This window comes from Marmota marmota, unplaced genomic scaffold, assembly GCF_001458135.2.
Source record: "Marmota marmota marmota unplaced genomic scaffold, marMar, whole genome shotgun sequence".
Lineage (NCBI taxonomy): Eukaryota > Metazoa > Chordata > Mammalia > Rodentia > Sciuridae > Marmota > Marmota marmota.
The window spans coordinates 46,089,333-46,111,506 of NW_025999990.1; the positions used below are offsets into that span (position 1 = coordinate 46,089,333).

The 22,174-nt window shown below is 39.7% G+C and overlaps 1 protein-coding gene across 1 annotated transcript in view; it reads right to left on the reverse strand.

Annotated features, from left to right (window-relative positions):
- Positions 1-17,320: 17,320 nt before the first annotated feature.
- Myom1 (myomesin 1) overlaps positions 17,321-22,174 on the reverse strand; it is a 139,136-nt gene continuing 134,282 nt past the window's right edge. The window contains exons 32-33 of the mRNA XM_048806491.1: positions 21,687-21,693; positions 17,321-17,332 (exon numbers count right to left, since the gene is read on the reverse strand). Coding sequence (XP_048662448.1) covers positions 17,331-17,332; positions 21,687-21,693 — 9 coding nt within the window. The 3' untranslated portion in view covers positions 17,321-17,330. The remainder of the gene's footprint in view (positions 17,333-21,686; positions 21,694-22,174) is intronic.

The following is a 22,174-nucleotide window of genomic DNA, read 5'->3' on the forward strand; positions in this document are numbered from 1 at the left end:
CCTCCTTCTGACCTTTCCTCTCCTTCTATCCCAGAACTCTCCCTTCTTTGTTTTAGCCTGATTTCTCTCTCTGCTCACAAATCCACTGATAACCCTTCAGCCCCCAAAGAAAAGCTTTCTTCCAACCACGGATCTCCTTTCTTGCTCCCAGCTCTTCTTCTCCTTCCCCTCCCCCAACAATTTCGCTACATTTCCACATGACTGCACTGCTATAGTTTGGACCTCCAATGTTCCCCCAAAGGTCCATGTGTTAAAGTCTGGTCCTCAGTGATAGACCCAACCTGATCTTTTCTTAAAATTGGGCATCTCGCCACAAAGCCATGAAAAGATAATTTCGGCTTTACTATAAATTACTGCAAATTCTGAACCTGCTTGGAATGCCTGCCCATGCCTTGAACTCACCCATGCCTGGCTCTCTGACCAGATAGCAGCCCTCTCTGAAACTTTAGTGACGTCTCACAAATCTTGGCTTTCCCTGGCCAGACAACGACCCTCTCTGAGGCTCTAATGGTCCTCATAAATTCTGATGTTGGGGCCAGCAAAAAAAAAAAAAAGTAAACTACCATTAGTGTGATGCTTGTCAGAGTTCTGTTATCTGTAACCCCCCTTTGTGTAACTTTCTGGGCTATAAAGCTGGGCTGCAGGAAAGCTGGGGTGCTGTCTTGTTCCCGCCGTTTTGGGAGGGAGAAGCAGCCCAGCAGGTCGAAATAATAAGCTTGCTTTAATTTGATTTTAATTGGAGTCAGTGGTCTTTTCTTGCGTCCTGGTCTAACACTCAGCTTGGTGCTGTTAGGAGGTGATAGAACCTTTAAGAGGCGGGGCCTAGTGAAAAGTGCTTAGGTCATTGGAGGCATGCCTTGAAGGGAGTATTGGGAACCCAGCGTTTCCTTTTCTTCTCTTTCCTTTCTTGGATCTGGAAGGTCCCCCTAGGTTTCCGTGTTGGAGGTTTGTTCCCCCATGTGGCAATGTTCAGAGGTGGGGCTTTTGAGAAGTGTTTGATCATGAGGGTTTTGACCTCATCAATTCATCATGGATGAATTCATAGCTGAATGGAGTATGGAGAGGTGGTAGAAACTGTAGGAGGAGGTGGGCCTAGTTGAAGGGAGTGGGTCCTTGGGGGTGTCCCCTGGGGTACTATATTGTGCCCCCAGCCCCTTCTTCTCTTTTTCTCTGCTTTCCCACTGCCATGAGGTAAGCAGTTTTGCTCCACCATGCATTCCCCACCATGATGTTCCACTCACCTTAAGCCCACAGTGATAGACATGTGACTGTGGACTGGAATCATGAGCCAAAATAAATTATTCTTCCTTTAAGTCAATTTTCTCAGGTATTTTGCCATAGCAATGGAAAGAAGACTAATATACCAGCCATGAGGTGATTGGTTTTGTCTTGCTGTGTGCTGTCACCATGATGTCCAAACCACCAGTCCCAAAGCAACGGGGCCAACTGATTATGAACTGGAACCTCCAAAACTGAGCCAAAAGACATCTTTTCTTTTTATAAGTTGATTATCTGAGGTTTTTGTGATAGTAACAGAAAGCTGACTAACATATTCATCAAAGATTTATTAATTTTCTTCCCTTGGACATACCCACCATGCCATAAGCTTGTTCTCTCCCTCTGTCTCTGTATGCATGTGTATATATGTATATATACGTGTGTGTGTGTATGTGTGTATGTATGCATATATATATATATATATATTTTTTTTTTCATTACTGGGTATTGAACCCAAGATCTTTCCCATGCTAAGCGATCTCTGTACCACTGAGCTGCTCTACACCTCCTTATGTTTTAATTATTTCTTTATTCTTAGTTGAAATTCTGCTTAATGAAAGTTTTCTGAAGATTTTCAAAATATTGATAATTATTGACAAGCCCTAAAAGTTTATTTTATTATTATCTTTACATGTGTATATGATTGAAAAGTTCCATACATTTTTAAAAGAATTTTAATGTCTAAAGAATGAATGAATAGATGTACAGGAACAACATTCAACCACTTCTGTGCCTTTGTTCATTCTGTTCACTCCCCCTGTTAGGCCCTTTATATTTTCATCAGTCCAAATCATATAACTTTCAAGACTCATCTTTCTTCCATTAAACTATCTACATTTCTTCTAATTTTAAACTTATCTTTCTTTACTCCTCAAAGCATTTTGTTTGCTATTTGTGTCTGAAAAGCTAGTTCTATAAAATCCATTCTCTGCTTTTCCCATGGAAATAACCCCCTGATTTTTAGCTGGGTTCATGGTCATCTGAAAAAGATTCCATTTTAAAGACTTGTTTGTGGCTTGGTGTAACCAGGTGACAAAGGTCTCACCAATAAGATGTAAATGAAATTGGCATATAGGGATTTCTGAACTCCTTCCTCAAAAGATAACTGACTTATATCCTTGTGTCTTCTTTTGGGACTTGATAGCAGGACATCTGACTTCTGTTGTGGACCATGAAGACCAAGGCCATATCCTGGAGATGATGAAGCAGCACACTGGAAGGACCTAGATCCCTGGAAATTCCATGGTGTAGTGTCATCTAAAGGCTTGGAATGGATATCTACGTGTGGAATTTTACATTACAGGGAAAAATCTGCCTCTGTATAGTTTAAGTAACTTGTTATTTCAGGTTTGTAATTTTCAGAGCCAAAACTATTCCTAACAAACATTCACTTTTTCAATAACATTTCTTCTTTGAATTGCATTTAGTTGTAGATACATGCCAAGACAGGCGATTTCCTCTCCTTGGCCCCTCTATTTCTATCCAACTCACAGATCACAAGCATGGTATCAACATCAGCAGGAGAAGGGTTTGTCAGCTTTGCAGACCGTTCACTCTAAAGAATGTGAGAGACCAAGGTACAGGGGGGAGACAGCTACCCTGTCACATTGGAGTCTGGGACAATGCCTAGTGTCTTACAATTCCTGTGGGAAGAGTGTGGAGAAATAGATAAAGCCTCCAAAAATATAAAGAAAAAAGTGGAATGGAGACTAGAAATCAATGAACATATGCTTCTGGTGAGCATCTGGGTAGCATGAACTGCGGTGTGATAAGCTGGGAAGGTGACTCATGCCAATGTTCTCTAGGCCAGCTGTGTTTGAGTTGAGTTACCTCTTAGACTCTTCCCTCAGGTGATGAATGATACCTGTGAAACCCTCTAGAAACTTCCAGAAAAACTCATGCATGACACGCTCAGCTTGTTCCATTGAGAGAGTTGTCTCCTGGCAGGGTCCATAATATTACTCTAGACATATTGTCTGGTTTATTGTTCATATATATGCTAAATAAATGTTCAACATTGTTGATATTGATGATTCTGAAGATGATTAACTTTAGTTTTTGAATATCAGAACTAATAGGACTTTCTTCCCCGTTTCATAATCTGAAAAGAATGAGGTACTTTGTCTTTGCTAGTCCCTGTCCCACAAAGTGTTGGAGGTATTTCTTGGAATTTGACTAACTAAATACATATTCAACACATACATATTTGTGCAGAAGACATTTGTAGGTTAAGGTGTTTATGGCTAAGTATTAATTAACTTATTCTCTGAGTCTTTTTCTATTCCATTAATTATTTTAATCCCCTGTTTTGATAACAAGCAAAACAACCACAGGGTTCAGGATTGTACTTTCCCAACAACTGAATCTTTAACAGGTATTCATTGAATGAATGAATGTTAACAAATTCCTACAAATCCTTGCTGTAACCAAGGATTTGCTTTGTATTGCTTCTTTGTTCCTGAAGGACAAGTTGATGTCATGTATGTAGTGGTATGTTTCATCCATCAGGACTTACTGTCAATTTCCGTGTCACTGTGAGCAACCCACAAGAGCCATCTTACAAGCTGAGTAGAAAATACATACAAATAGAGAATAATTTCATTCTAACACGTAAATAGAGTATTCACTACAGATGAAATAGGAGGTCAAAGAAGAAATATGCACATGGCCTGGAGGGGAAAATTTAAAGACAATTTCATGGAATAGGTAAACAGCAAAAAGTAATGAGAATTTGGATGGCAACATGGAGGAAAAGATTCCAGGCACTGGGAAATCGTGAGCTATGTTCATGGAGTTTGTGAATAGTGGAATAACAAAAAGTACATTCTAGAAGACTAGTGTACTGCGTTCACCTGCAAGAAAAGAGGTTTTCTTTTAGTCATAACATAGTCCCTGGGACATTGTAGAGCCCAAAACCTGTGTTGAGAGAATGAAGGACTAAATGATTGCCTTGTTGACAATCAATGATCTTGCCCTTCCTCCTTCATTCCATTGAGGATACAGTACGAGACATGGATGGTCCTCTCCCTTCTACCTCCCACCCTTTCTTTGTTTTTAAATCTTCTCTGCTTTTCCGTCTTCAGATCCATTGCTCATCTTGTTCCTGCTCCTTTCCTTTCTTACTGTTTGGAGTCCACAGTGGCAGCGTTGGAAGTGGGTTAGAAGGTGACACATCCTATGTCATCCTGCTGGTTTCTCAGCATACAGCAAAGTGCCTGGCAGTCCCCCAATTATCACTTGTTGGGTCCTCCCCACCAGGCTCCCACCCTGACACCAGCATGATGCCTGACTGTTTTGCTGACCATTATGTTACTGCTTGTCTTCCGGTTTGAGCTACTCCATTAACTACATTTTCTAATGTAGGATAATTTAGTTATCAGAAAAACTGTATATTATAAAGAGAACATTGTATCTTCTTGTCTATTCCTGGGCATCATTATTTTCCTGCAAGAACCATTTCTTTTTTCAACCAAATAATTCAGTTTGAGTCAACTGCTTCTTTGCGATAAATGCTGTCAGAATAAATATTGTAAATGAAAAGCTTTATTTGTTAAAGTTAATTAAGCGTTAGGGTAGAATTTTGAGGCTGGTTGAAGAATACATTTTGCACAGTTAGGAAATAAAATCGAATTGGATGTTTTTTTGATGACTGAATGTTCTCACATTTAGTTTTACTTTTATGCAAAAGCATATTAGAACACAAAGGAAGAAACAAAATAAAAGTCACCCATCATTTCATTCTACATCCATAATTGTTGTTAATAGTTTGGTATATGCCCCTCTCATCTTTTGTCTTTTGCTTTTATTTATGTGATTTTGAATTTAAAGAAAGGAAATAAATTTTACTTATTAGGTAATATATTAACCAATATTTTGATAGTTGCACAGCATTCCCATTATATATTACTGTAGTTTTCTTAATGAATTTTCTCCTCCTCCCTTCCTTCTCTTTTTTCTTCTTGTACTGGGGATTGAACACAGGGATGAGCACTCTGCCACTGAGCTATACTCTCAGCTTTTTAAAATTTTTTATTTTGAGACAGGATCTCCCTAAATTGCTGATGTTGGCTTCGAACTTGCAATCCTCCTGCCTCAGTCTCCCGAATTGCTCAGATTACAGATCTAGCCACTGTGCCTGGCTAAATCTCCTGGTTTTCAGCATCAAAATTGTTTGTGTTGTGATACTGTAAATAAAATTATGATGAACATTCTTATTTAGACATCTTAGTATATTATCTCTATTTCCTTATGATAAATTGCTTGATGCAGAATTTATGTCTAAGTGTATACACTTTAAAGATTTTTTATAGGTATTTTTGCTTTTAATCCTTTTACAAAACATGTAGTTTGGCTTTACCTTTAGAGAAACAGTGCAAGTACCCAGTAACTGTCACAGCCCAAACCTTGTGATGTAGATGCTCAGTATCTTTGCTCTTTCCCACATAAAATCCTGGTCTCTGGAAATAACCTGATATATCAATTCATGTCAAAGGACAAAGTTGGGAGAATGCCCATTGCACCCACTAGGTGAGCTGCATTGAACCTTTGAACCATTGAACCTTTGGCTAAGAGTTGCTTAATTCATACTTAGTGCAAGAAGGAATGGATCCTGTGTCCTGCCTGGGCTAGGGTAAGTCATCTATCCCATATGGAGTTCATTTTAATAGGAAGTAACTTGATGCTGGAGGAATGGTTTTCTAATTATGTAATTTTGATCAACCGTGAAGAAGTGAGGGGATGTATTTTTGGGTAGGGTGAGGACCATGAATCTTTCTTGCTATTTCTGAATCTTATTAACTATTCTGCCTATACTTAAGGGGAGGATGAGGAGGGGAAACTCTGTGAAAATTCAAATTTAAGCATTTCTCTCTCTGACTGGGATATATTATCCTCTGGCCTACTTACTAAAGTCTTAAATTCCAAATGTGTGCTTGTATCTATTTCATTGAAACTACCGGACTAAAAAGCATCAGTTTTCAAATGTTCTCACACTTCTTATGCAGCCTGACAATCTGTAGTCCAACACTAAAACCACTTCCTTGTAAAACACCCTTGACTCCACTTCTCCATTCTCTCTCTATTTACTCACCTGGCAAAACCCTGGTCTTCCTCACAATGACACTTGTGTCACTGAATATTTTGCAGTTGTGCAGAAAGTTACATCACCATGCTGAGGAGTCTCACCTTAAACACATGACACACAGCTTTGGCTTGGGTCCTGACGCTTCCAGAAACGCTGTCTCCTGCTCTCTATACTCACTTCAGACCTTTTTCTCTCTTTAGTATCTAACTCAATGCTTTATTTTCTTAACCCTTCAATTTCAACTTATGACTTAGCCTCCTGATTCCTTAAGAAAATAGAAAAATTAGGGACTTTCTCAGCATTTCGTCATTCATTACCTATGTCTCTCCTTGAGTGCACTGATTTCTGTCCTGTGAAGGCAGAGGGCTAGGGTCCCTGTCCAAGCCCAGCCACATCTCCCCCATCTCTGAATGTCACCCTTTCCTGTTGACTTGGGACTCCCGCCTGCATTTTTCACCATCTCTACTCAGTCAAGTTGCACGGACATCTTTCATTCTATTATCTATTACCCTGAAGAACCCCTGGCCTATTCTGTTGAGTGCCCTTGGGCTACCATTTCTTTTCTTGACTCTCCATTCAGAAAAGCTACTTGAAAATTATGTATACTCTGTTTTTCTATCTCCAATTTCTTTCAAATCTACTCCAAGCCTTCTGTCACAAAACTAAACTCAATGAGAACTTCATCCTCATCAGACTCTTCTCTTTTTATTTTTTGCGGGGAGTACCAGGGATTGAATTTCAGGGGCACTTGAACACTGAGCCATATCCTCAGCCCTATTTTGTATTTTATTTAGACACAGGGTCTCACTGAGTTGCTTGGCGCCTCACGGTGACTGAGGCTGACTTTGAACTCGCAATCCTCCTGCCTCAGCCACCTGGGCTGCTGGGATTACAGGCATGCACCACCGCCCCCAGCTGACTCTTCTCTTTTACCTGCCTGTTGCTGCTTAGTCCTTCTCCCACCTCCCAACTTGCTCCTTCTTAATTGACTTCTCTGGCTTCTCCTCCTCTTCTGGAACTCTTTTCAGAAGAGGGGGATCTCTTTTCCTTCCTTCCTTCTTTCCAGTGGTGGTCATCTCTTGGAGGCTCAGAGTTGTTGGTAGCATCTGTATTTCAGTGACTCTTAAGTAGCCTTGTCTCCTGTGATCTCTTCCCTCAACCACACACTTGTCTATCCAGCTTCTTCCCTATCCCATCTGTAAGTCTAATAAGTGTCTCAGAATTGACGTGTCTAACAAGGGACACTTGATTTTCTACCAAGCCTGTTCTGTCCATGTTTTCCTTTCTACCACCACCTGTCCAGGGAACAGCCCAAGACTTCAAGTGAGATGTGACTCTTCTCACTTTCCTTCATTCATTAGATCCAGTGCATTGACAAATCTTGACCTTCTAGTTATATCGTGAATTTGCCCATCTCTTTCCATCTCTACTGCTAACACTTGTCTAAGTTGTCATCAATTCTCACCTGAATTTTGATGGAAAAGCAATTCACTCTTTTCCCTTTTTAAAAAATTTTTAGTTGTAGATAGACACAATACCTATATTTATTTCTCTGTGGTGCTGAGGATCAAACCCAGTGCCTCACACATGCAAGGCAAGCGCTCTACCACTGAGCCCCAGCCCCAGCCCTCCCCTTTTTTCATTTTTCTTTTTCCCCAATCTATTATTCCCCACTAAGCACCCATAGTTCTTTTTAACAAAAGTTAATCTACTTCTGTGCCTCTGCTTAAAATCCTCTAGTGGATTCTTGTTGGATTTAGAATAATGTCCAAATTTTTTACCCAACCCTGCATGGCCCTTTCTGACATTGAACCTACCTTCCAAGCATATTGACTGTTGTGGTTTAGATGAGAAATGTCCTCCAAAAGCTCATGTGTGAGACAATGCAAGAGAGCTTAGAGGTGAAATGATTGGCTTATGAGAGCCTTAACCCAATCAGTGCAATAATTTGCTGATAAGAATTAATTGGGGAGTAACTGTAGGTAGATAGGGTGTGGCTGGAGGAGGTGGGTCATTGGGGGTGTGCCTTTGGGGTATATATTTTGCCTATGCTGAGGGGAGTCTCTTTCTCTGCTTCCTGGTGCCATGCCATGAGCCACTTTCCTCTGCTACATTCTTCCACCATGATGTTCTGCCTTATCTCAGCCCCCCAAAATGGAACTGAACGTCTATGGACTAAGACCTCTGAAACCATGAGCTCCAAAATAAAATGTTCCTCCTCTAATTGTTCTTGTCAGGCCATTTGGTCACAGCAGCAAAAAAGCTGACTAAAACACTGACCTAGTTCCTGTTATTGTAATATAATAAGTGCAGACCTACCCTTGGGTCTTGGCACTTGCAAAACCCTCTACCTAGATCATCCTATTTAAACCAGTTCAAACCCACTGATCCTTGTCCTATCACATGTCTTTATAGCTCTCAAATCAAAAATTTGTCCACAAAGTACATTATTAGGAGATGGTTCATAAATTTGAATAAACGAATGACATTGCACAATGAAACATTCCTTTGTTCATTCAAGCTTTAATTATCATTGAATAAAGAATATCCTTGGACACCTTTCCAAAACTAAAGCAGGATTAAAGTTGAAAGAAATAGAAATGGAATTACAAATATGTTGGCATCACTTCAGAGTGAGCCTTTTCAAATGCTATACTTAGTTCCTGAGATTGTAATAATATGATAATCTATTCTCTCCCATTGTTGAAAGAGAAGAGCTCTGATGCCCTGCCAGAGTAGGACTGTCTTGGCCTATTGAAGCCAAAATGGAGAAGAAAAGGCAGGAAGGAAGGGCAGACTGACCACACACCGGCTGTCCACACTGGCTGCAATTTTCTCAACAGTTGGGTCTTGTTCACACATGTAGCTATAATATTTTCCCTGTCTTATGCTCCATTTTATTCTAATGAGTGTATGTATGGATTTTTTTAACCTATGCTCACAATATAGGGAACATCATCACATATCTTTGATTGTAGAAAAATTTTCCATCAGTTTTTTGATCATGAAGTTTCTGTTCTTCTTACTTTCTTTTCTGGAACTCCAGTTAGATTTATGTTGATATTTTGTATTTTAGATGCCAGGTCTCTTCCATGGTTTTCTTTCTTATATCTCTAATCTGATTTACAAAGTCTTTCTTTTGATTTATGTTCTAATTCATTAATTGTCTCTCTGGTTAACTTTTCAATTTTTCTTTAAATCCAAAGACTGTATTTTTCGTGCGAAGTATTTTCATATGTACTTTTCCAAATTAATTTGCCCCTTCACAATATCCTATTCCTGCCTTATAGATTCTTTTTTTTTTTTTTTGGTGGGGGAATACTCAGGGGCATTCAACCACTGAGCCACATCCCCAGTCCTATTTGGTATTTTATTTAGAGACAGGTCTCACTGAGTTGCTTAGAGCCTCGCCATTGCTAAAGCTGGCTTTGAACTTGAGATCCTCCTGTCTCAGCCTCCTGAGCTGCTGGGATTACAGGCATGTGCCACTGTACCCAGCTCTTGTCTTATAGAGCCTATTTTTTCTTTTATTTCATTACGTATTTTAAGTACAATTATTCTAAAGACTCGCTCACATTGTTCTGTTAACTCTAGTTCTTAGATGGGGATGATTTCTTTTGTGATTCTTCCTGGTGTGCTTCATTTCCTAGATGTTTTCTGTTTCAGTCAGCTTTGCATCTCTGTGACTGAGAGACCTGTCAAGAACAACTTAGAGAAGGAAAAAGTTTAGTTTGGCTCATGGTTTCAGAGGTTCAGTCCATGGTCAGCTGACTCCATTGCGTTGGCCAGGAGATGAGGCAGAACATCATGGAGGAAGTGGGTGGAGGAGGAAAGCAACTCAGGACGCGGACACCAGGAAGGGCAGGGAGGGGAAGGAGGCTATGCTCACTAGGGACAAAATATAAACCCCAAAGACACACCCCCAGTGATCTACTTCCTCCATTCACACCCTACCTGCCTACAGTCACCACCCTGTTAATCCACATCAGTGGATTAATCTACTGATTAGATTAGAGCTCACATAATCTGATTATTTCACCTTTGAATGTTCTTGCATTGTCTCACACATGAGCTTTTGGGGGAGACCTCATATCTAAACCATAACAGTTTTTCTTTTCTTTTCTTTCTTTTTTAATGTGCTGGGGATAGAACCCAGTGCCTCACATGTGCTAGGCAAGCACCCTACCACTGAGCCACACCCCAGCCCAACCATAACAGTTTCCAGTTTTTGCTTATAAGCTCGTCTGTAGTAGTTGCTTTCTTTCAGAGTCCCACATTCCTTGGGTAGTGTAGACAAATTTCTGGGAGGGCAGAGCAGCTTGCTATGGCTTTAGAGGACTAACTGGTTGTCCATTTAGGGTTCTCGTTTCTGCTTCACACATGGTTTTATAGAGAGAACCCTTCTCACACAGATTAGTGGTTTCTCATCTTTTGACATGTGAACGTCATGATTTGGATATAGAAATATTTAATGTATGAACATCAAGACCCCAGCTCCCAACTCCTCCCATTTATGTTGAATTCTAACTTCTTTCTTCATTCAGTTTTACTCTTGAACACTACTTTGGCTTGGAGTTTACTGTTCCTTTCCAGCCCCTGTTTTTTTTTTTTTTTTCATTACACAGATATTTCTCGAATGCCTACTACAGTGACAGGCACAATTCTAAGCCCCAGAGAATTGGTAATGAATTAAATAATGTCTTTGCCCTGAAGGATTTTTACATTCAAGAGATTTCTCTTTCTTCTTCTGTGCTCTAAGAGTACTAAAGACAATTCTGTTATGTTTTATCTGGCATGTCCACGTGTTTGAGGTGGGTCTGGGGGGACCCTGGGGAGAAGGAGCCTTCCAGCAGCATCTCAAGGCACAGTAAAGCCCAGCTTGTCCCCTTCCTCCCACATGTGCCCTTGCAAAGTTGGTAGGATGGTCATACTTCTGGCATGTCTTGAAGACCGAAGAAATATTTCTATTTGTGTTTAAGCTAAGGGGCAACAGATTCTAATACACTGGCAAGAATGTGGAGTCTGGCATCCAAATGCCTCAGCTTAAAACCTGGCTCAGCCTCTGAGTCTTGTGGCCTTGAGCAAAAATCCTTTAGGGTGTCTCTGATTCCTCATCCGGGAAACAGTCCAATAACAGTATGTTCCTGTTGTGCTTATGGAGGAGATTCAGTGAGTAAGGGGCTTAGGACAGTAGCTAGCATATTATAAGTGCTTTTTAGTAGCTGCAGCACAAACTTCAGTGACCCCCTGCTAAACATAATTCTCTAAGATTAGCAGGTCTTTAAGAGGTGCTCCCTGTTGCCTCTATCATATCTTCCTCTCTTCATCTGCATGTCTCCTGGGTCAGGCATGCTGGTGAAATAGCCCATCAAATGGTCCATCAGCATGACTGGGCTGAGTTGTAAGCAGGAGGGAGGTAGAGAGCCCAGAAATTAAATCAGGAAATGTCTGGGGTCCTGATGGGGACTGTTAGTCTGATAGGGCTGCCATATCAAAGTACCACAGAAATAACAGAAAGCTATAGTGTTACAGTTCTGGAGGCTGGAAGTCTAAGGTCTAGTTTCTCTTGAGTCCTCTCCCCCTTTTTTTTATTTTTTGCAATACTGGGGGTTGAACCAAGGGGTGTTCTACCACTGAGCTATATCCCCAGCCCTTTTTAAAATTTTCTATTCTGAGACTGAGTGTTGCTGAGTTGCAGAGGCTAGCCTCAAACTTGTGATCTTCCTGCTACAGCCTCCTGAATAGCTAGAATTACAGGTGTATGCCATTGTGCCTGGCTCTCGTTGGCTTTTAAGTGACCTTCTTCTACCGGTCTTCACATGATCTTCCTTTTCTGTGTTTATCTGTGTCCTAAACTCTTCTCTTTCTTTTTTTTTAAATTCTAATTTGTTATATATAACACAGAATGTATTACAATTCATATTACACACATGGAGCACAATTTTTCATATCTCTGGTTGTATATAAAGTATAATCACAACAATTCATATCTTCATACCTGTATTTAGGGTAATGATATCCATCTCATTCCACCATCTTTTTTACCCCCATGCCCCCTCCCTTCCCCTCCCATCCCTTTGCCCTATCTAGAGTTTGTCTATTTCTCCCATGCTCTCCCTCTCAACCCCACTATAAATCAGCCTCCTTATATCAGAGAAAACATTTGGCATTTGGTTTTTTGGGATTGGCTAACTTCACTTAGCATTATATTCTCTAACTCCATCCATTTACCTGCAAATGCCATGACTTTATTCTCTTTTATTGCTGAGTAATATTCCATTGTGTATATACACTACATTTTCTTTATTCACTTATCTACTGAAGGTTGGTTCCACAGTTTAGCTATTGTGAATTGTGCTGCTATAATTGTGCTGCTATAATTGAATTGTGTTTTGATGTGGCTGTGTCCCTGTTGTATGCTGTTTTTAAGTACTTTGGGTATAGACTGAGGAGTGGGATAGCTGGGTCAAATGGTGGTTCCATTCCCAGCTTTTCAAGGACTCTCCATACTGCTTTCCATATTGGCTGGAGAAAATATCTCCCTTGTTCTTGATAGGCAGAAATAATATTGTCAAAATGACCATACCACCAAAAGCACTATACAGATTTAATGCAATTCCAATCAAAATCCCAATGACATTCCTCATAGAAAAACAGTCATGAAATTCACCTAAAAAAATAAGAGACCCAGAATAGCTAAAGCAATCCTTAGCAGGAAGAGTGAAGCAGGTGGCATCACTATACCAGACCTTAAACTATACTACGGAGCAACAGTAACAAAACCACATGGTATTGGCACCAAAACAGACTGGTAGACCAATGGTATGGAATAGAGGACACAGAGACTAACCCACAAAATTATAATTATCTTATATTAGACAAAGGCGCCAAAAACATATGTTGGAGAAAAGATAATCTCTTCAACAAATGATGTTGGGAAAACTGGAAATCAATATGCAACAAAATGAAATTAAACCCCTGTCTCTCACTATGCACAAAACTCAACTCAAAGTGGATTAAGGACCTAGGAATTAAACCAGAGACATGGTGCCTAATGGAAGAAAAAGTAGGCCCAAATCTTCATCATGTCGGATTAGGCCCCAACTTCCTTCATAAGACTCCTATAGCACAAGAATTAAAATCAAGAATCAATAAATGGAATGTATTCAAACAAAAAAGCTTCTTTTCAACAAAATAAATAATCAGTGAGGTGAACAGAGAGCCTACATCTTGGGAGCACATTTTTACCACTCACACATCAGATACAGCGCTAATCTCTAGGGTATATAAGGAACTCAAAAAGCTTAACACCAAAAAAACAAAAACAAAACAAAAACAAAAACAAAAAACAAATAACCCAATCAATAAATGGCCCAAGGACCTGGATACCTCTCAGAAGATGATATATAATAAATCAACAAATATATGAAAAAATGTTCATCATCTCTAGCAATTAGAGAAATGCAAATCAAATGTACTCCACGATTTCATCTCACTCCAGTCAGAATGGCAGCTATTATGAAGACAAACAACAATAAGTGTTGGAGAGGATGTGGGGAAAAGGGTACACTCATACACTGCTGGTGGGACTGCAAATTGGTGCAGCCAACATAAACTCCTCTTCTTTTTTTAAAAAATATTTATTTAGTTGTATATGAACAGTATCTTTATTTATTTATTTTTATATCTTTATTTATTTTTATGTGGTGCTGAAGATCGAACCCAGTGCCTCACATATGCACGGTGGGTGCTCTACCACTGAGCTACAGCCCTAGCCCCCCTTTATTTATTTTTATGTGGTGCTGAGGATTGAACCCAGTACCTCACACATGCGAGGGAAGCACTTCACCATTGAGCTACAGCCTCAGCCCCTAAACTCCTCTTCTGATAAAAACATCAGCCATGTGGCATTAGAGCTCACCCAAATGGCCTCTTTTTACATTATTTCTTTGAAGACCTTATCTTCAAGCACAGTTCTGATGTACTAGGATTGTGGCTTCAACCTATGAATTCCTAGGGACACAGTTCAGCCCACAATAAGGACAGAATCAATTCTGCTGGACACCTTTTTTTTTTTTTTTTTTGGAAGCATTTATTGAAGCTCATTCCTGTATATACCAGGGATGTCTTCATGGTGTTGAGTGATCTCTAGCAGAAATTCCCTCAACCTCCTTCTCAAGATAGCTAAAACACATCTGCTGATGAAAGCTCAATAAATATGCTTCTACTTCCCCGGGGCTATTTCTCCATCCTGGATTCCACCTTCTCTTGGAGTACTGCATCCCTCCTTTAAACTCAAATAATACATGTCGTCTGTATCTCATAAGAACATGTTGCTTGCATTGTGGTGATTCACATCCCAGTCACTGTACCAAAAGCATTCAGTCAGCATCCAGAGGGTAAATCCCCAACTGATTCATCTTGTCATCCCCACAGGAAATATTTGTTCAAGAAATAAAGGAATGACAGCAAATGCAAAACTGACTTATATTCAGTTGACCTACATTATTACTGAGTAGTAAGATGTTTCAAAAATCTCTGATCTATAACCATCTCATTTTAACACATTAGATGCTTAGCAGGACTTTTGCCGGCTCCTGGGGTTAAATTTTTCTGTTAGCAGAGGAGGTATGTGTACCTCTGTGCAAGCGTATGAATATCTTCAACAAGAGAATCATGTTATAATAATGGCATGACACTCTCAAGGCCTCATTTAAGAAACCCATAGCACAGTGAATTGGGTTAAATTTTTTTTTTTAGAAGTGACTTGTCTAATCTGCATATAAAGTACTTTGAAGTTTATAGAAGTAAACACTTTCTGAATTTTTTTTCCATTTCATTTTAAAGGGAGTTCTCAGAGTTTGACTCTCGTTTTGAATGATGTCCTTGTAACAAATTTCCTGTATTGACACACTGTATTCTGTAACTGTGACTACTATGAAAGTGAAAAGCAGTTTAAAATGTCTTACCATTTGAGGTCTTTACATAATTTTTTTAAGAGTTCAAATCTCCTAATTTTTATCTTGTTTTTAACAAGATATGCAGCATATCTCTATATAATAGAAATGCAGCACATCTCTATATAATCTCTACACAACAAATAAATAACATCTTTGCATAATAAGTAATACAACAGCAATATGCAACAAGAGCAATAAATTAATTGAAAATAAATGTTTCAACTAATGTGTAGGGTTTTGTTCCCTAAAAAAAAAAAAAATCTTCCCAGAGTTTCTTGCTTATCTTGCTTTAAATTATTTATCAGCAAAGGCCTGATCATTTACTGGATATATTCAGCCTTAGGGTGATATAATTTTCCTCTTATTTGTTTTGTATTATCAAAGAAGAGTGGAAGTGGGATGAACGGGCTCTGCCCTTCTCCTATGCCAAGATCACTCTGCTTCTTCATCCACATGTCTTGAATGTCATCCGCTCAGCTTCTAGTAGAATTAGGGACATCAAAATGTCTACTTTCTAGGTTAAAATCAGTTTTACAAGACTGTGTTTTAAAATACATGTAAAATCTTTCCATTACGCTATCATATATTTTTACATATAGTTTTTCTCTTTGGTGCCTCATATTTAAAGGCAATACTCTTCTTTAATAGTGCTTAACAACTTTTTGAAATTTTAATTGCCATACTGTGGCCTAGATAAGAAACCGAATTAAGTACAAAGAGCCTTAAGAAATATAAAGTAGAGAAACATCCCCATTTAAAATGCTTGAGTCTAATTCTGTAGCAATATGAAGTTTAGGCATAGAAGCTGTTGCATATTTTTCCCACCCTTTTTCCCTCTTCTCCCTTCAACTCCCAGCCCCTGACACACAAGAGGAGCTCTGTCCTGCCACACTGGGGAAAAACCAGTTCTTCACCCCAGGTCATTTCCATGACTTCCGGAAGTGCCTATCAGTGGTCAAAGCTGTCAGTACTTTTCCACTTGTACTGGACGTGAACCTGGCTAGCAGGCAAGCACTGGAGCTTTCAGCCTGTCATGCTGAGGGGCCTGTGGGGACCAGGGCCTGGCCCAGACCAGGAGTTAAGTAAATATTTGTTGAATGAATGAATGAATGAATAGAAAAAATAATGACATGTTTTTAAAACATGGCATAGGTAATTGCTTCTCCTTCAGTTCTGAGAAGGAAACAAGGATTGGTTTTCATTTTTATCTTTTCCTCATCTTTACCTCAATGATGCTGAAACTGAAATTCTCCTGAGAGGAGGATTTCATATATATATATATATATATATATATATATATATTTTTTTTTTTTTGGTTCTGTCCCAGCACGGAGCTGTTTCTCTGTACAGTTTTCTTTTATGAAACAGAAGAGGCACCATAAGACTTCCTCCTGGCAATGCATTGAATTTTGGGATGCAGAGAAGAGACACTTCTGTGAGTTTTTGGTGTAGAGCACTGGACAGGCAGGAATCTTAGGATCTGGATGGAGGTGCCTGTATTGGCAGACACTGGTGAGCGGGGAAGCTTCTTAGACCTGGTTAGCTCTTTCCAGCCCGGAATGTTAAGCTGGAAGGAGCATGATGGATGGGGAGGGGATGTTCTTATGTGTGCTTTAGCTGGCATGGGGGGCTATTGGAAGAGAACCTCTGTGGCCAGTTCCTGGGCACATTCAGCAGGAGGGTGCATTAAGATTGTCCAAGATCAGCCCTGGAGTGATCAAAACAGAACCATGTAATAAAACACCCTCTGATTCTGGAACACATCTCTTGGTCTCTGAAAGGAACATTTCACTTCTGCTTTTCTAAGGAATGTGGCACCTTTTCTCCTGGTCAGCAGGACCTGTTTTGTTTTCATTTTTTTTTTTTGCAGTGGTGGGGGTGTGTTTTGTTTTGCAGTGTCAGGAATGGAATCCAGGACCTCTCAGGCTAGCAAGTGCTCTAATGCTGAGTACATATCCCCAGACTTTCAAAGTGTTTTCAATAAAACTTAGTTGTATGTCATTCTTTCCCTCTTTTTTTTTTTTTGTTTTCAGAATGTAAGTATTTTCCCTCTAAGTGGATAGCAGGAAGTATGCACTGTCCCTGGTTACTCAGGACTTCAATCAGGAGCTAAGCAAGTTCAGAAGATTTCACATAAATTTTAGAGATGGAGATTTTAACGTAATGCCATTTGATTCATCAGATTTTCTTAAAGTTTGTTTTTTTGGTACCAGGAATTGAACCTGGGGGTGCTTAACCATTGACCCTTATTCCCAGCCCATCTTTATTTTTTATTTTGAGACAGGGCCTTACTAAGTTGCTCAGGGCCTCACAAAGTTGTTGAGGCTGGCTTTGAACTTGCAATCCTCCTAGGTCATATTGCAAACCTCTAAATCCACAATGTAATGGTCAGTCTGTATCAAGGCTGTTAATCATCTATAAAATTTGTGTTTTATCTAAAAGACTTGCTGTGGGTAAGTAACGAATGGCCAATGAGCAGAACGTAATGAGCACTTGGGGTTGTGCCAGTGGTACCATAAATCCATAAATACCTCTTTCAGTTGAAGCAGGGGATACTTAGAAGTAACCAGAACATACAGTTTGTGCTAATCACAACACAGTGTTAGTCTGTACCACAAATGCTGCATAGTACCTGGAAGTGTTACGGTATTTGCCAAAGCAGTAAAGAAAATTCCCGATTCTATGCCTCAGAGAACTGGCTCTTAATACCTCTATTGTAAAAGACTTGCTGTCATAATGCGGATTTGGAATGCTCCACAAAAAATGAGAGGGCTTTTGTTTTGTTTTTGTTTCTGTAATACACAGTATAGGCGTTCAGACTTCCTGGTGCTTTAACTCACATTCTTTCTTTTGTTCTTAGACTTCCACCCAGTAATCATATAAAGACCATCCTCCATTGCTTTCTGGTTAGACATCTTACACTACCTCCTCTTAGTCAGGGCTCTTTGTAACTGATATCTTCTGAAAGCCATAATTTCTTACCCTGAGTTTTTAGTAAACTCACAAATTTTCCATGATACTACATTTCATGAAATCTCTCCTGTCCCCAAATGGCCCCCCTTTAAGCTGCAAAACCATCCATTCAGCTGCTCAGGTGTGAGTCCTCCTGAGCAATTCCCTCTCCTTTGACACCTCTGCAGTCTATACCCCAAGACCTTTCCATTTTACCTCCCAAATATCTTTCTGGCCTGGGAATTCTCTTCTTGTCCACCATGCTCACAGACACTGCAAGAGATTCTTACGTGCTCCAGCCCAGGGTAGAGTTGGATTTCCCAAGGCCAGAGGGGTGAAGGGGTGGTGAGTGCTGTCAGGGAAGGCCAGCATCTATTCCCTGGCAACACCCTTGTTGGGATGGTCACCAAGCCTACAGAACACTGGTTTACATGGAGGGAGAGCATGCTGGGGTTTGAGTCTGGGTCTCTGGCAGAGGTGCATCAGGAGCAAAAAAAAAAAAAAAAAAAATTAAAATTAGAAATACTCTTTCATCTTTAGCCTCTTGTTTATCGGTTCTGACACTCTTCATTCTCTGTGGATCTGAATTTCCTTCTGATGCTATTTGCTTCTGTCAAAGCAAATGTTTCTTGCAGCACAGATTTGTGGATGGTAGATCTCTCAGCTTTAATTTATTGGGAAAAGTCTTTATTTTACTTTAATTATTATTATTATTATTTGTGGTCCTGGGGATTGAACCCAGGGCCTTGTGCATGCAAGGCAAGCGCTCTACCAACTGAGCTATATCCCCAACCCTTTACTTTAATTATTGCACAATATCTTTAGTATGTAAAGAATGCTTGCTTGACAGTTTCTTTTGGCATTTTAAAGATCTTGCTCCATTGTCCCTTGACTTCTATTGTTAATCAAGAGAAGTCTTGTGTTATTCTCATGTTTGTTCCTCTGAACAAAGTTCATTGTTGTTTTATTCTGACTACTTTTATAATTTTCTCTTTATCAGTGTTTTTCAGCAAATTCATTATGATATGCCTTGGTGTTTTTCCATGTCTCACTTAATATACTCAATCTTTCATCTGGCTTCTTAAATATATGAAATATATTTATATATAATGAATATTTTAAGGTCTTGGTCTGCATGCTAAGCATATATGTTGTCACTGAGCTAGACATCGCAGCCTACTTGAACTTCAATCTCCATCTCTTCAATTCAGTGAGACTGACAGCCTGAATACTCCATGCAGGCAAGAAGCTGTAGAAGTCATAGGTGTCTCAAAATTTTTCCCCATTCTCCCCGGGATCACAGTCCTGCACATCTGCTAGCCAATGCCCCAAACACCTTTTCCCTATATTTTCCCCTGGTTTTCTAGATGTTCGTGATGAGAGAACAATTTACATAATGGTAATCCTTTGTGGGTAGACACACAAGTCTCCTGTAATGTAGTTTTATATTTGCTTCTCTGGGGCACCAGCCATTGACCATTGTTTGTGGGAATTATTGGCTTGAGATTTATATACCATGTGGTGCTATAAATGTGGACCCCACATGCACGCAGTACTTTTTCTCCCCAAAACAACCTCCATGTGGATGGCAAATTCCATACAGCTTCTCTATGTCAGTTGTTTTGACAAAGTCATTTTTGTTTTGACAAAGTCATCCTTTGCACATATCAGCTTTATGCAGGGATTTTGGTACTGGCTCCCCACCTTTGGCTCCCCACTTGTGAGTCTATGTCTTTCATTCAGTTATCAGTATTAAAATTCCAGCCCCCAATCCTAGCAACCATATCTCGGTAAAATCAATATTATTGCATTATGGAGTCTGTGTATATTTGATTTTTATATATTTAAAATGTTATAGATAATTTAGTCTAGTAACAGCTCAGCTTTGCGATTCTAACTTAAAATACTTGATTATGATTTTATGTTGATCTAAGTTTATATATAACATGAGAACATCTAAGATAACACTGAATTTTCCATATTTAAATATGTAGGTAATTAAAGTTATTTAAGTTCTTGGGAAGTTTTTGTTTAAGTCAGACAGTAGTAGTGATTAAAATGGAAAGGAAATACATTAACTAATGTAAATATAGCTTAACAAATTAAAGGGATTTTAGCTATATAATAAAAAGCAGCCCTAAAATTAATTTTTTTTCATTGATTAGATTTTTAGATAGAAAAAGTAAAATTGTAAAGCTGAACTTCAAGGAATTAGGAAAGCTGCAAAATTTATCATTTGACTATATTATATCTTAGTTTTATAAGAATAAAACTAAATCGTCTTTTTTGCATTCCAATATGCCCCTTGGCAAACTAGTAGCTCACATTTAGCAAGTTACAAATTTGTCAATTGGGGTTATAAAGTACTTGCGCATCATTAAATTGATGGAGCTATAGTTTCAGGTATATTTTCCTGTTTAGAAATTGCAGCTTTTTACCTAAACCACCAAATCATGATGTAGCTGATTTAGTTTGGTCATCATAATGGCTGAAATAATTCTTAGAACCATTTTATTGGGAAATCTCAGTATAGAGCTCTGAACATGAGCATCATTTCTCTCCCTGATATCACCTCTCATGAAGACACCGTGGATGGCACACTTCGACTTCATATGTTTTCATACAATTTCAGAATTTAGGACACACTGTTTTAAATTCTGTCTTCATATGACTCAAAATCCTTCTTCCTTTTCCCCCAGTCTCTGTTCTAGTGGGTGGAACTGCAGAACAGACTGGCAGGCTGTGCTCCCATATGCCCCATTTCTCCTCACACTGGAGATGCTGCAGCTGGCTCTTATGTAGGATGCATCAGGGAGAGAGTTTTAGCAACCTCTTGCCTGCATAACCTCACAACTTGGGAGACCTGCCACTTTTTGATGTTTTCCCTCCTCTTTGGCTCTCTGGCAGGAATCTACTTAGCAATTCTTTCTTTCTGGGTCCAGTTTCCAGAGGTAGCCCTTTTGTTCTGGCAGGGAGAATTTCAGAGTGTTCCTGGCCAGCCACCTTCCTCCTTCCACTTGACCCCTAGGAAATGCATTTACCTGATGTATCAGTCTGTTTTATGTTATTATAGCAAAATACCTGAATGTGGGTAACTGAATAGAGAAAAGAGGTTATTATTTAGCTCACTGTGTTGAAGGTTGAGACTCCAAGATTAGGAAACGCCATTGGTTTGCCTTTTGGTGAAAACTTTTGGTGGCTTCATGGTGGGAGTGTGTGTGGAGTGAGAGATCTCATAGCCAAACAGGAAGCCAGATGAGTGATTCAGAGGGGTAGCAACTTGTTCTCATGAGAACTACCTCCATCACTTCTGAGGGTAGTGCCTCCAGTGGCCTAAGCACCACCTATTAGGACTCACCTCTCAAAGGTCCTACTACCTCCTATATCACCACACTGAATACCAAGCTTCCAACACACGACCCTTGGGGTCAAACTCAAGCCACACCCAAACTGTAGCACTTGCCATGGCTGAGAGTGAGAATACAGTGTCTCAAACCTGCACTGTGCTCAATGTCATAGCATCAGCATCGGGACTCGGTTGGACAAATGAACAGTCAGCTGAGAGGCAATTTCCAGCCTTGAACCTTGTAAAGGAGAGGGTGTGGAGGGCCCTTCCCAACTACACTGCTCCATCCCCTCCTGTTACGTTTTGAATGTGTCCCCCAAACTTCACATGCTAAAAACTTAATCTTTAAAACTACAGACTTTAAAGAGGTCATTAGATCATGAGAGTGCTCATGAATGGATTACTGCAGTTATGTGTACAGCCGGGTTGTCTCCTCCCCCACTTTTGAGAGTTTACACTCTTGCCCTTCCTCCTGCCACCATGGGATGAAGCAGCAGGATCCTTGCCAAAAACCAGCCTCTTGATCTTGGACTTCCCAGCCTCCAGAACTATAGC